The sequence below is a fragment of the Hypomesus transpacificus genome, unplaced genomic scaffold, assembly GCF_021917145.1.
Source record: "Hypomesus transpacificus isolate Combined female unplaced genomic scaffold, fHypTra1 scaffold_435, whole genome shotgun sequence".
Lineage (NCBI taxonomy): Eukaryota > Metazoa > Chordata > Actinopteri > Osmeriformes > Osmeridae > Hypomesus > Hypomesus transpacificus.
The window spans coordinates 44483-57354 of NW_025813952.1; the positions used below are offsets into that span (position 1 = coordinate 44483).

The 12872-nt window shown below is 43.2% G+C and overlaps 1 protein-coding gene across 2 annotated transcripts; it reads right to left on the reverse strand.

Moving 5' to 3' along the window:
* Positions 1–93: 93 nt before the first annotated feature.
* slc7a9 (solute carrier family 7 member 9) lies at positions 94–10388 on the reverse strand. 2 transcript variants are annotated; one of them, XM_047016935.1, is made up of 14 exons: positions 10267–10388; positions 6980–7108; positions 5625–5772; positions 4268–4510; positions 4003–4128; positions 3354–3453; positions 3184–3228; positions 2970–3093; positions 1717–1820; positions 1496–1592; positions 1193–1342; positions 754–928; positions 201–355; positions 94–162 (listed from the first exon to the last, which is right to left on the reverse strand). In XM_047016935.1, exons 1-13 carry the CDS (start codon positions 10276–10278, stop codon positions 294–296), a joined length of 1515 nt encoding a protein of 504 aa, XP_046872891.1. In that variant the 5' UTR covers positions 10279–10388; the 3' UTR covers positions 94–162; positions 201–293. The 2 variants fall into 2 exon arrangements, with proteins under 2 accessions (XP_046872891.1, XP_046872892.1); XM_047016936.1 differs by lacking the exon at positions 94–162 and adding an exon at positions 8185–8247 and having other exon boundaries at positions 202–355; positions 6980–7105.
* Positions 10389–12872: the final 2484 nt, after the last annotated feature.

The window sequence follows — 12872 nt, forward strand, 5'->3', positions numbered from 1 at the left end:
CATTCATTTCAGTCATCAGAGGGATCCCTGTTGCATCCAGCATGAGATCTAGACTATTCCTCTGGCTGTTGCATCCAGCATGAGATCTAGACTATTCCTCTGGCTGTTGCATCCAGCATGAGATCTAGACTATTCCTCTGGCTGTTGCATCCAGCATGAGATCTAGACTATTCCTCTGGCTGTTGCATCCAGCATGAGATCTAGACTATTCCTCTGGCTTGTCCGAATATTCTGTTCAGTGGAAGAGCAGTCTAGATATCCACTAGTTGTCCATTAACGTCCATTCGTCTTCGTCATTCAATTTTGTCTGGGGGGACCACTTCCATCAGCAGCTGCAGGTGCTTGGTGATGGGCCCTACAAAAATCAACGGTTAAATGTGTCCAAATGACAAAACCTCAGATATAAAGAGTTTCTTTAGCATAAAATGTAAATGTAAAATAAATAGCATAAGGACTTGCATAAATCTAAACCTAAAACAGTGGTATCATTGAGATTTCAAATGTGCCTGGTCACCTTTTTAAAAAACAATACCAACCATATTGGAGGCTGGCGGAGTTCATATAAAATAAATAATTAAAATAAATTAAAATAATGTCACCTATTAGCAGACGCTTTCATCCAAAGCAACATACAGACAGGAATTAGAACATGCGACCTCTAGATCTGATCAAACCATCTAACCCCTGAGCTTAACTCATCTAACATCGATGTCTCAGACCGAGAGCTGGGCAACGAGGACTGATGACACGTACTCATGACTTTGCGTGTCCAGCCGAACTTGCGGTGGACAAAAGGGAAGTATAGCAGCAGGCCGCTGACGATGAAGACGGTGCAGTAGAGATACTCCAGCTCTGGTTTGTCTATGATGGGGGCTAGGACAAGGTAGCAGGATACGATCACCACCAGGAAGGCGATGGCTATCGGTACCTGAGCAAACACAGAAACATGTCAGCGTTTCATCTATGAGGGAGAGCAACTGGGATGGATTTGAATTGGTTTTAAACAGTTTTTAAAACAGTTTTTATAAATATATTCGTTAAAATAACATTTGTTATTTGTTAAAATAACATTTTAGTGTTTTTAACTGTTAAGGGTGTGAAATTGAATGATGTATGACATGTTAAACCACCCGGATGTGCGTTTCGTGTTCTGTAAATTAGAGTTTTCCCTCTTGTCGTTGTTTTGTCGTACCTTGACGGGCCTGGGAAGTTCCTTCCTGGTGAAGCGCATGACGATGAGAGCAAGAGCCGTTAGACCGTAGAACGCCCACTGAGCGAAGCTAAAGTAGTTGATAAGACTGTTAATGTCTGCTGGGACGGTGTACAGAATAGCCAGAATCCCCTAGAAATTGCAACAAGAAAAAGATAGAAGAGTCAACTCTTCCTAGTGAATCACATGGTCCTGGGACATGACTTTAGGATGGTAATGCCGATATGACTGTCTGGATGAGTGCGGGTGGAGAATAATGGTGATTATTAAACAGGGAGGACTCACGTTGAAGATAAGGGCAGGGGATGGAGTGTAGTACCTCGGGCTGATGTAGGACAAGATCTTCACCATGTGACCTTCTCTTCCAGCCACATAGGTCAGCCTAAGAGGAATGACAGCGCATTTCATTTAGACCAATCAGAAACGTCTTTGTATGCCAACATGCCTCAGACGACAGGAGCCTTTTGATTGAGTCTCTCAAAATGCCTGCCAGTAAATTCCCTTACCTGCCAGCGGTGAAGCAACTTCCGTTGCCCGCCCCGAAAGTGGAGAAGACCACAAACAGAGGGACGACCCAGGACATGGGGTAGAGTACTCGGTCACCAAAAGTCTAAAGGGGACGTTAATCAAACTGTCAAAAGAGACATGGGTTCAAGGCAATGTTTGTTTTACAACCTTGAACCTGTTTGGCTGAGCCCTGAAGAAGAAATCGTCTCACTCCATCTTGGCTCTGAATTTTATATGCATTTGTCAATGTAATGATAGCAACAGCAGACAATAAATATGACTCAAGAATTGAATCGATCATAAACACAAGCTCTTGTTGCACCACAACCGTGGGTCACAATGACCCAAAGGCAGCAAAGGCTCTCTGATGCTCAAATGATTCAAGGATTTAAACACAACAAAGTGTTTCATTAAATACAAAATAGAGCAAATCTTCGACCACAGACAACACAGTTATAATGCATCTGTCAGGCTCAGCCTATCAGACAGAGTTCTCCAGCTGTGGGAACCAAACACCCAGTGCCCTAAACGCCAGCTTCTTAACGGCCCATAATCAAACTTGAAATTGAACTGATAGCATGCTCCTCCATGCCTGTTCTTTTGTAATCAAAGTGAATGGACACAAAGAAACACACAGAGCGTGTAAGATCATTGGAGTTGATCATGTATCTGTAGCCCAATTGTACAACAATCTTAGTCTTAAAAAGACAGAACAAATTATAAATGATTCAACCCACCCTCTTCATCAGAATTTCTTAAAAAGCAACAGGTCAAGTGGCAGACTACTGCAAAGGGAAATTAGGACCACAAGGTACAGCAAATATTTTGTGCCTACAGCAATTAGGCTGTACAACAATCAGCTAGCATTCAGCTAGTTGATTATTCTATTTTCTTATATATTACATATGGTACAATGTTAACTGTTTTTGTATTTAATGCTTTTGTATTTATGTATTTATGTTTTTATTTGTATGCAGCAGGCTATCTAACAATGGAGCGTGTATTGATGACCATGTTAATTTCCTACTTGTGGATAATAAAGTTTACCTTGACCTTGAAGAATAATACGATACATGGTTCCAATAAAGCATGTTTGGGACTACGGGTCATGTTTAACAGAGATGAATGGTCAGTCTTTTCAATGTCTCGCACACCCTTGAACCCTTGTGGATGCTGTTACCAAGGGAACGAACCTGAACAGGCAACCCTGAGAGGAGCACAGCATCAATCGCCACGACGGCGTTATCCTTACCACCGCAACGGCTGGAGACTGTAACAGTTCTGTGGCGGACATGGCACTGAAGTAGGCAATGTTGACCAGCACGTAGCAAACTGACACCAGGGGAATCCCGATGATGATGGCCAGGGGAAGATTCCTAGTGGAAATCAACAATTAGTTAAAGGTAGAGTCTGCAAAAATAAACACACTTTGACATAGCTCAATTGCAGAATGAACCTTCACTCACCTAAATGGGTTTTCCAGTTCCTCAGTTATGAAGTTCAGTTGGTTCCTGAAGGAGAAACAGTTGATGGTGTCACCGTGTCATTCTTTTCCAGACAAGACTAAACAAAGAACTTAAAGTCATAAAACATTACAGTAAGTGAAGAAGTGATAAGAATTGACAGAAGGTCTTACCACCCATCGTAAGCCCAAAGGCCGTTGTAAAACGCAAGTCCAATGTTGCCAAAAGAGGTTGATGACCCTTCAAAGGCATTCGACAGATTCTGTGTGTTCCCTGACAAGCACAAACACACATGGTTACAACTCCATGTAAGAAATAAATATGTTTTGAAATATTTTATTAACAATAAACTGAAAACTGTTATTAAATGTTTACTGTTATCTATGGAAGCAAATCAGTGACAATGTTTTGAATTAGAAAAGGCACTGAATACTTAATATTGAAATGTAAATACCACAGAATTAATTGGTTTTGAATTCACCTCCTATTAAAATTTTTTGGCAAAAAGCTGATCAAAAAATTAAAAGGACAGAAATTCAGGTTGGTCAAATTCAAACAGCAAAATGTTGATCGCAAAAAAATCAGCAATTTTGCTATATTTTTTTCTGAATATTTTTTTCAAATGTTTTTCATGTTTTTTTCTTTACATTGAAATAAATTAATATTTCAATCATAAAGAGGTGAATTCAAAACCAACCAATCTGGTTTAATGTTTACATTTCTATATCAACTATTCAATGCCTCCAATATTCAAAACATTCTGTCACTGATTTGTTTCCATAGTCGTCTCTCCTAAATTCCAACAGATGAGGACCTGCCTACCTTGGGCCAACAGCACAATGCCGGACACCACAATGATAAGGATGATGAACAGTTTGGCTGCGGTAAAGAAGTTCTGGACGTAACTGGCCAGTTTGACACTAAGACAGTTGACCAGTACTATCAATACTGAAGGATGAAGGAGGAAAACAAACGAGTCAGGAAAGAGTTGAGTAGGAACCCAGTTAGCACGCGTATCCAGTGAGTTACTGATGCACTCCTTGAGCAACAATTCATGGACAAAAAAAGAAAGTATATTCAGACTCACAGATGCAAGCTGCAGCCAGACATTTAGTGATGACGACCGGAGGCTGGCATCCCGGGTAGAACGGAGTGGATGCGTACTCCGCAAAGCTGAGGGCGATGATGGCGAAAGAGGAAGGTTTTAGGACCATGATGGTGGTCCAGGAGTACAGGTAGGCCACGATGGACCCAAAGGCCTCCATCAGATAGGGGTACTCTCCCCCCGATTTAGTAATCATGGTGCCCAGCTCCGCATAGCACAGTGCACCTAGAGGGAGAGGGGGGAGGGAGGGAGGGAGGGAGGGAGGGAGGGAGGGAGGGAGAGGGAGAGAGAGAGAGAGAGAGAGAGAGAGAGAGAGAGAGAGAGAGAGAGAGAGAGAGAGAGAGAGGGGGGGAGGGGGGAGGGAGGGAGAGGGAGGGAGAGGGAGAGGGAGAGGGAGAGGGAGAGGGAGAGGGAGAGGGAGAGGGAGAGGGAGAGGGAGAGGGAGAGGGAGGGAGAGAGAGAGAGAGAGAGAGAGAGAGAGAGAGAGAGAGAGAGAGAGAGAGAGAGAGAGGGAGAGAAATAACAGTCACAGATAGACAGGATGGGATTTCCCTGGTTGACTCCTGGTAATTCTGCTGAGTTTGTGTCAGGTTGATTAAGCCTCCCTCTTCTAGGTCTTGTGGGATTTAACACACTGACACAGTCTCTCCTACTGCGCTGTTATCCCATACTTGGCATTTTTCCCAAGGACTAAACTACTTATTTTTATATGACTGAGAATGGCCACGTTTCAGAACAGGTCTAAATTGCAATAACAGGTCAACGGCATAAAAACTGTTTTAGCATTTCTACATGATCACAAACGATAAAATCCTTGACATCAAATCTGTCTGTTGTTTGGTTTCAGGATTGAAGAAAGTCTCTTATTTATGACATACCTCTTCAATTACTTTGTGGGTTGTTAACGCGTTCTTTCATGTTTAGGGCTCAATTCGCAAATATTTTTTCATGTAAATGGATTAGCCTTTTCTGTTTACTATGAATGTTTTTCACTAAATCGTTTTGCAGACTGCTGTAGTATCTCCTCACAGTAGTCATGGATATCTTAGAAAAAACCAGCCCAGAGTGTGGCACACATAGCTTTAATACTATGTGTGTTCGAACGTGTCTACACCAGTGTGTGTATGGGGTGTGTGTGTGTGTGGGGTGTGTGTGTGGGGTGTGTGCATGGTGTGTGTGCATGGTGTGTGTGGTGTGTGTGGTGTGTGTGGTGTGTGTGTGGTGTGTGTGTGGTGTGTGTGTGGTGTGTGTGTGGTGTGTGTGTGGTGTGGTGTGTGTGGTGTGTGTGTGGTGTGTGTGTGGTGTGTGCGTGGTGTGTGCGTGGTGTGGTCTCCCTCACCCAGAGTGGCCAGCACTCCGCAGGCTGCCCACACACACAGGCATGGTCCAACCGCCCCCGAGCGCTCCAGCACGGCCTTGGGAGAGATGAAGATCCCTGAGCCGATCATGGTGCCCACGATCAGGCAGATACCGCTCAGTAGACCCACCTGCAGAGAGACAGGATGTGGTCATCCAGACAGGATGTGGCTAGGATGACGACTTCCTGCTGCTTTCCCTTAATGCATCTCCTCTCCCCATCAAGGACTGACCTTTTCTTCTTTCTATTCTTTTTAGCGGTCAGTATGATACCAGACAATCAAACATTTGAACTATTTTGGGATGTAAAATGAGGAATAAAGCTGATATAGCATGAAAGTGAGTTTGATGATGAATAGTTCTTAAAATGTACAGATTTGCTCCTGCATTTTAACATTCTTTTTAACATTTATTTTAACACACAAAATCGAGTCCCTGAGTTAGTCAGACAATGTTTTCATATGGTCAATATTTAACCCACAGAAATATTCAGTCCCCAGAACTTGTTTACCCTATAAACTTAAACTTAATTGACTTTATTACAGAAAATGTATATTCATTTTGTTCACATTGGCAATTCTTTTTGTTATCAAAGATCAATAAAGCTTGATGCACAAGCATCGACTCTGCTTTCCTGACTCTAAAACATATTGCCACTCTCCTGAACATTTTTGGGTGGACTTGTTCAACGGCCGTGGAGCTTGACAACTCAACCATCATTCCTAACGTTAGTGGCCTGCTTGGCATACTTAGATGCTGAGAATCGATGTGCATGAACAACCCATTTCATTAACTAGGGTGCTCACTGAGTCTTCTGGACAAAAGGCCAACTTCCAAGAGGTAGAATCTGGAAGTAGAACAAGAGAACAAGTGACATCGATGGGTCGGGGCTGGGTGGGGGGTGGAGAAGTGTTGATCTAAATGGAGATGACAGTGGAAGGTACAGGCTGGTCCCTCTGGGGTGAGACGGGGGGCTGTGTGGGGCCGTGAGACCCACTGTGTGTGTGTGTGTGTGGGGGGGGGGGCGTGAGAGCCCTGTGTGTGCGTGTGTGTGTGTGTGGGGCCGTGAGAGCCACTGTGTGTGTGTATCTTGTGGTGTGAACATCCACTAAGACAGTCTCTCAGGAGCTGAGACACTGGTGGCTATAACATGCACTCACACAGAGACATGCATGCATGCACACCGAGCATGCACACACACAGAGACATGCATGCATGCACACCGAGCATGCACACACACAGATAGACATGCATGCATGCACCGAGCATGCACACACACAGATAGACAGCATGCACATGGAACACGTACACACACACACAGAGAACAAAGGCCCTTACTTCCTTCTGCAGCACTGTGGCCTTCACCTTCTCCTCTGTAGTGGGGGAGAAGGAGGCCATGCTGGGGTCAGCACCACTGCTCCCTGTATCCTTTCTCCTCCTCACGCTGCCCTCGTCCATGCCAACCTGCTGACACACAGACACACGCATGCACAGACACGCAGACAGACATAAACAAACACACAAATTCTTGAAGAAATAACATATATGAGAACAATTGAGACATTTTCATGATCAATATACGGATGTAGATCATTCAGCAACAAGACTGGCACGTTGCAACAGCAGGTGTTGAATGAAGTTCATAGTGAACTGATTGGAGTTTTATGTCGAGAAATACACGCCTCCAATTGAGCCAATTTGCCTTGATCGCAGAACAGCTGCGCCGCAACATGCTAGCATTAGCACGTCCAGTTCCTCCGCAGTCAAGTCCAACACATCTCCGGGGCAACCTCACAGCTCTCGCCAAGGGGTGTCTGTTTCTTAGCAACAGCTGTTGAAACACCCACTTAGTGTGGAAACGGTGCGTTGGAAGGGGTGGGGTTCGTTTTCTGGGAAATGAGTGTTAAGCGTACAAAGTCCTATCAAAGGGTAATGGATTGAGAGAAATCTGAATATCAAATCCCAGTACCGCAGGTTGACGTGAGTTAGTGCTGGTCCGAGAGGACCTGATAGCACACTTGGCACAAGTGTGCAAGTCATACATTTCCACCCCTTCCACTTGTCCAGTTCTTCCAAGAGCAGTTGTGGCGTGGGCTACAGGCTGGTTCAGTCACCTCAGCATTGTCTGAGCCCTGAAGTTGATTCACCCACGAGACCCACCCACTTCCTCCTCCTACTACTCGTGTGCTTTTAGAGGTCTATTGACATGTCGTGTTGACCCGTCAATGGCTGCTGGCAGACAGGCGCCAGAGGATGGCAAACATGTACTGTAAGTGGGTGTAAATGAGTCATCAGCGCTCTGTCTGTCAAGGCCAAGCGCATCCCATCGCTTGTTTTATGATATCACTTAAGTCAGGCTCTGATTATGTTCCTTGAAACAAACATCAGTTTACAGGTCATTAAAGTAAAACTAAGGACTTGTTTATCACTTGGCTGGCAAAAGACATTCTACGTTGTCTGGAATTGTGATCTGTAGACATTTGTGTTTTGTTTTTGTAGTTATAGTATATTAATATATATGTATATTTGTAATACTTACTCACCCTTTATGTGTTTTCAGCGGTTTGGTCTCAATACAGAAACGTCATTAGCTGTATTTGTTGACCCTGAAACACCCAACATGCCACAATGAAAATGTATTAACCACAAGTGAGTGTCCTCCTTCAGTCACTACTAATAGGTTTTTTTCTTCTTCTTCATACTCAGTAGTTTAAGGGACGATTTTGCTGTCACAAGTATACTAATACATGGAAACACACACACATACGTTACGTTTTTGCACTCTCACTGACTAACAGGTTTGAAGTGTAAAGTTCCTCTGCCCCCAGTATGAGCTAGCCGGACAGGTTGGAGCTAGCCGGACAGGTAGGCAGTGAGCTGTAAGGACCATGGTAGGGTTGAACACTGTTCACACAGCAAGCTACCGTGACAGCAACCAAAACAACATGTCTTGTCCAGGAGGTGTTACAATGCCAAAAACTGAACTTGCACAACTTGTTGTAAATATTCAATCGTGGTTTAACTCTATAAACTACAGGTTTGCTAAATCATTTACATAAAAAGTCTATATGCACATAACTTAAGAAAACAATGTTTTTTCTTGCTATTTTGCTATGCCTCTGCTTCCAAGTATTAGCAACAGACACTCACCTAAGTCAACAGCCCAGTGTTCCAGTCCTGAATCCAATACCAGTCTTATGGTAGTTTCTCACAGTCTGTCTGCCCTGACTGTGACTGGACACATACAATGGGAGGGGCCTTAAGACTTCATCTGACTCCTATTGGAAGTTGGGCCCTGTAGAAGAGGGAGGGGGTCGCCCTATCCTAGAGAACACACCTCAGACTCACAATACCCCTTTGATAAGGACATCCGACACCCCGTGTATGTCTGTGTGTGTGTGTGTGTGTGAGTGAGTGTGTGGGTCAGAAGAGTAGCAGATATACAGTCCCCAAATGTGTACATCATATGTACAGTTTGTCCTGACCCAGTAATTTTTGCATTCCTGTTTTATCCACTGTCTTAATGCTGTGATTTCCCCCATGAGATGAATCAATACCTATACAATACCTTCCTAAATCAGTCTTATCTCCGGGTTCCTTGACGTTGAACAGACTGGAGTTTATTTAGTTAAACAAACATTAGACAATACTCGACAACTCACCTCAAAACGAATGTTTGTGTTTATTGGTTCATTCCTGCGTCATTGCACATTATGGAGTGTTGAAATAATCCAGAGAAACTGTAATGGTGGACTGTATAGTGGGGACAGAAATCTATAAAAAGTGATAACAGCTCAGTCTCGCTACAGATAACTGACTGAATGTTCTTATACTCCATGTTTAATCGTTTTACAGTGTTAAGATAAGAGAAGCAATCTTCAGTTGCCACAACTAAAATGTGTTGATTAACAGAACTTTACGATAGTCCGCCTTGCTTGGCTCAGGTGTGAGAGGAGCAACATTCCAGGTAGGGAGTAGTTTGTATAATAATTAGTAAAAGGATTACCCATGATACACAGGTAGAGTGTGATGCCAATTTTTATGACATTTGCAAGGTTAAGAGTGTAACCTTGCTGGTGGACGATCGGTGTGTGTGTGTGTGTACCAGAGATGTTTCCAATGTGTTCATTCAAGTGTATAGTGGTATTTCTCAGAAGTCATGGACATGTTTTTCAAAGGGCTGGTAGAATTGGAGTGCACATTTGTTTCCATTTGAATAAATACTGTTTGTCCTCAAATCTGATGGGGTCAAAATTCTCTTGCCATTGATCCAGACACTTAACGACAGCTTAATTCCAAAACCAGGATACAGCAGGCGTGCAATCTGAAGCTATTTTATATTAAAATATGTACATAATTTAAGGTTTATAGGTCAGAGGAGGCCTGTTGATAAAATAGCTGTCTCTGTTGGTGGCAAGCGCTTGAAAATCGTCTTTTAAATTTTCATACACAACCCACAAACTGTCATAAACTGACTGCCAGTAGGCGATCTCAGAATCATCAAACGTTTCGTTTTTGAAGAGTAGAACTGTTCTCAAGCGCTGCCGCGCATCATGTCAGAGGCGCGTGTCGCCTCTCCTCCTCTCCTCAGAAAACAGACTTTAACAGCTTTGTTGGCTACTTACCCCAAACTTCATTTAAATGTCGTGTAGATTAGTTTTCTGGGTATCTGTTCTGACTGTATCTCCTTACAAAGCGCTGTCACGACTTCAAACTTTGTCTAACTGGACAATTGTTCGTTTGGGTTGGCTCCACTTGAAGGCTCAAACTAAAGCTAAAGATTAATTAGGGGTTGAACTGAGAGGGATTAGGACTGTGGGCTGAAAGAAAGTTGTTTGCATTTCGGTTTACCGCTGCATGTTTGTGAAAGGAACCGAAGTTGAACAAACGTAGGCCTATTAGCCTATCATGCTAGGCCTACTCATAGTGTAACGTAGCTGTTGTTAAGTCATTAATGCTTTTGTTTTTTCACCTGGGAGTAGGCTAAGCGTGCAGTACCAGTCAAAAGTTGGGACACATATGTCTACAGCAGCCTATTGGGGTTTTTATATTGGCCGAACAACCAAAACCTTGCACCTCGATCTAATGGAAGAGGGGTAAACTGGACAGTGTATTGTAACCAGAAATTGCGGTTATTTGACTATGGGTTAAATCATGACAGGCTATATGTAATAACACCGCAAATGAAAACAAGGCAAACGTGTTATGAATCTTTCTTACTCAATATATGAGAAGATGCAGGGGTGTCTTCCAGCCTAGCTATGTCATGTTTTGGTAGGCTACTGTTGAATGGAAATTAGTTTGATATTCACGAATATACGTTTGCGTTATCGATTGAAGATCACTCTTGATAGGGCAGATGATCCTAACGGATGCATATACATACAGGCCTAATGGTTGCTGGAGTCTTCAAATACGTCCAACTAAGTGTGTTTTTTTTGCTCATGGATGTTTCGTAGACATCAAGTTTACTCCATAAGTTGAGTGTCGAGTCTGTAATGTGTTCGTTGCTTGTTGAAATACCTGTATCCGTAGCACTAGCTCTATACCCGTGTCAAATCTAACTCTAAGAGGACTGAACACCGGCGGATGTTTCTTTGTTTACAGAGCCATGAGCTATTGAAGAAACACGCTAAAACCTCTTGGGATAACAACGGATAATAGCTGAATGATATTTAATGTATAAATCAAGACCATTGTTGGAACGTGTTTTGAAAATTATTTTAAATATACCAGACAGAACACTTGTTATTGTTATTAAGAAACGTAATAGTGAGTGCTTAAATGTGTACAGCAAATCAATCAGTTTTATTGTCGACATCTGTACGACTCCCACTGATGGTCAGAACTCTGAACTACATATGAACTCAATCACCCAGAAAGGGAGAGAGAGAAAGAGAGAGAGAGAGAGAGGGAGAGAGAGGGAGAGAGGTTTATGCTGATTGAAAACAATAGACGGATTTAAAGCAGCCCTAAAACCGCTAGTGTAAGGACAATAGTCTGTATTTACTATTGCCGTGCAGTCACATTCCTCACCAGAACACACTGAAGTTACAGTAGTCATGAATACTTTCTTCAGATTCCTTTGAACCAAACATTAACAAGGTTTCTCATGACCCAACTTCATTTATTCCTAATGAGCTTTTAAACACAGTTGTGCCACTTGGTGTTTGTCAAATAAACTTGATTTAAACAAACCAACAACCTTCCGATTAGTAGGCCGCCTCCCTAACCACTGCAGCCATCTGTCCCCCTGATACAAAACGCTTGTTCAGTTATTGACATTTTAACCCCTAACCCTAAAAAATTACTGATTAAACAGATGTTCTCACCTGTTGAGTGCGAATTATACAATGCCAAGGTGGGGGGGGGGGGGGGGGGGGGGGGGGGGGGGGGGAGGGGGGGGCAACTTCTTCTACAGGGCTTGTATCGACCCCCCCGACCTGTTGTTTTTACCTCTTTTGGGGGGGTCCAAGTCTTAATTAGGGGGGTCCAGACCCCCCAAACCCCACAGTAAGTCACACCCTGCTCGTATGTGCATTCTAATGCTTTACCACTAGATGTCAGTAATGCGCTTCAATATTTTGGCCGACTGCTGTTTCAAAAAAAAAAACAAGCCGCTTGATTTAATGTTAAGGCCGGCCACATGATGAAGTTGTAATTTCACATAAGCTATTTGTTGTTTATTGCTACTAAGTGCTGAAGTAAAAGTAGCACATTTCAGACGGGTCTGTTTTTAAGAAAAATTTAAACTGGCACGACATTTGGCACTGGATATCCATCTGCCAATAAGAACCTTTGAACCTCCTTCACACATGCTCGTGCATACACAGACAACATTAGCTCTTGTTTGCTCTGTCTGGCAATCTCTGTCTCACTTAACGATCTTCTCTACCTCTCTCTCTCCCCCTCACAGACACACATTTGGATGTACAAATAACCCCCTCCACACACACCGTGTAAACCACACACACACAAACATACACACACACTTGTCATAACTCCATCACTCAGCCGGCTCATTGGCTGTACATTAGCTACAGATACACACAAAGCTGACTATATTGCACAAGTTCTATAATATCTGTCTGTATGCCTTCTTCTCACTTAAGTGTCATTTAATAGCTCTATTATCCAGCTGCTACAGGCCCAGCACATCCTCAACTGTCATCCTAGCATCCTGGAACAACTAGAAACCTATCCACCACCCGACCAGCCATTGAGTTTTTTA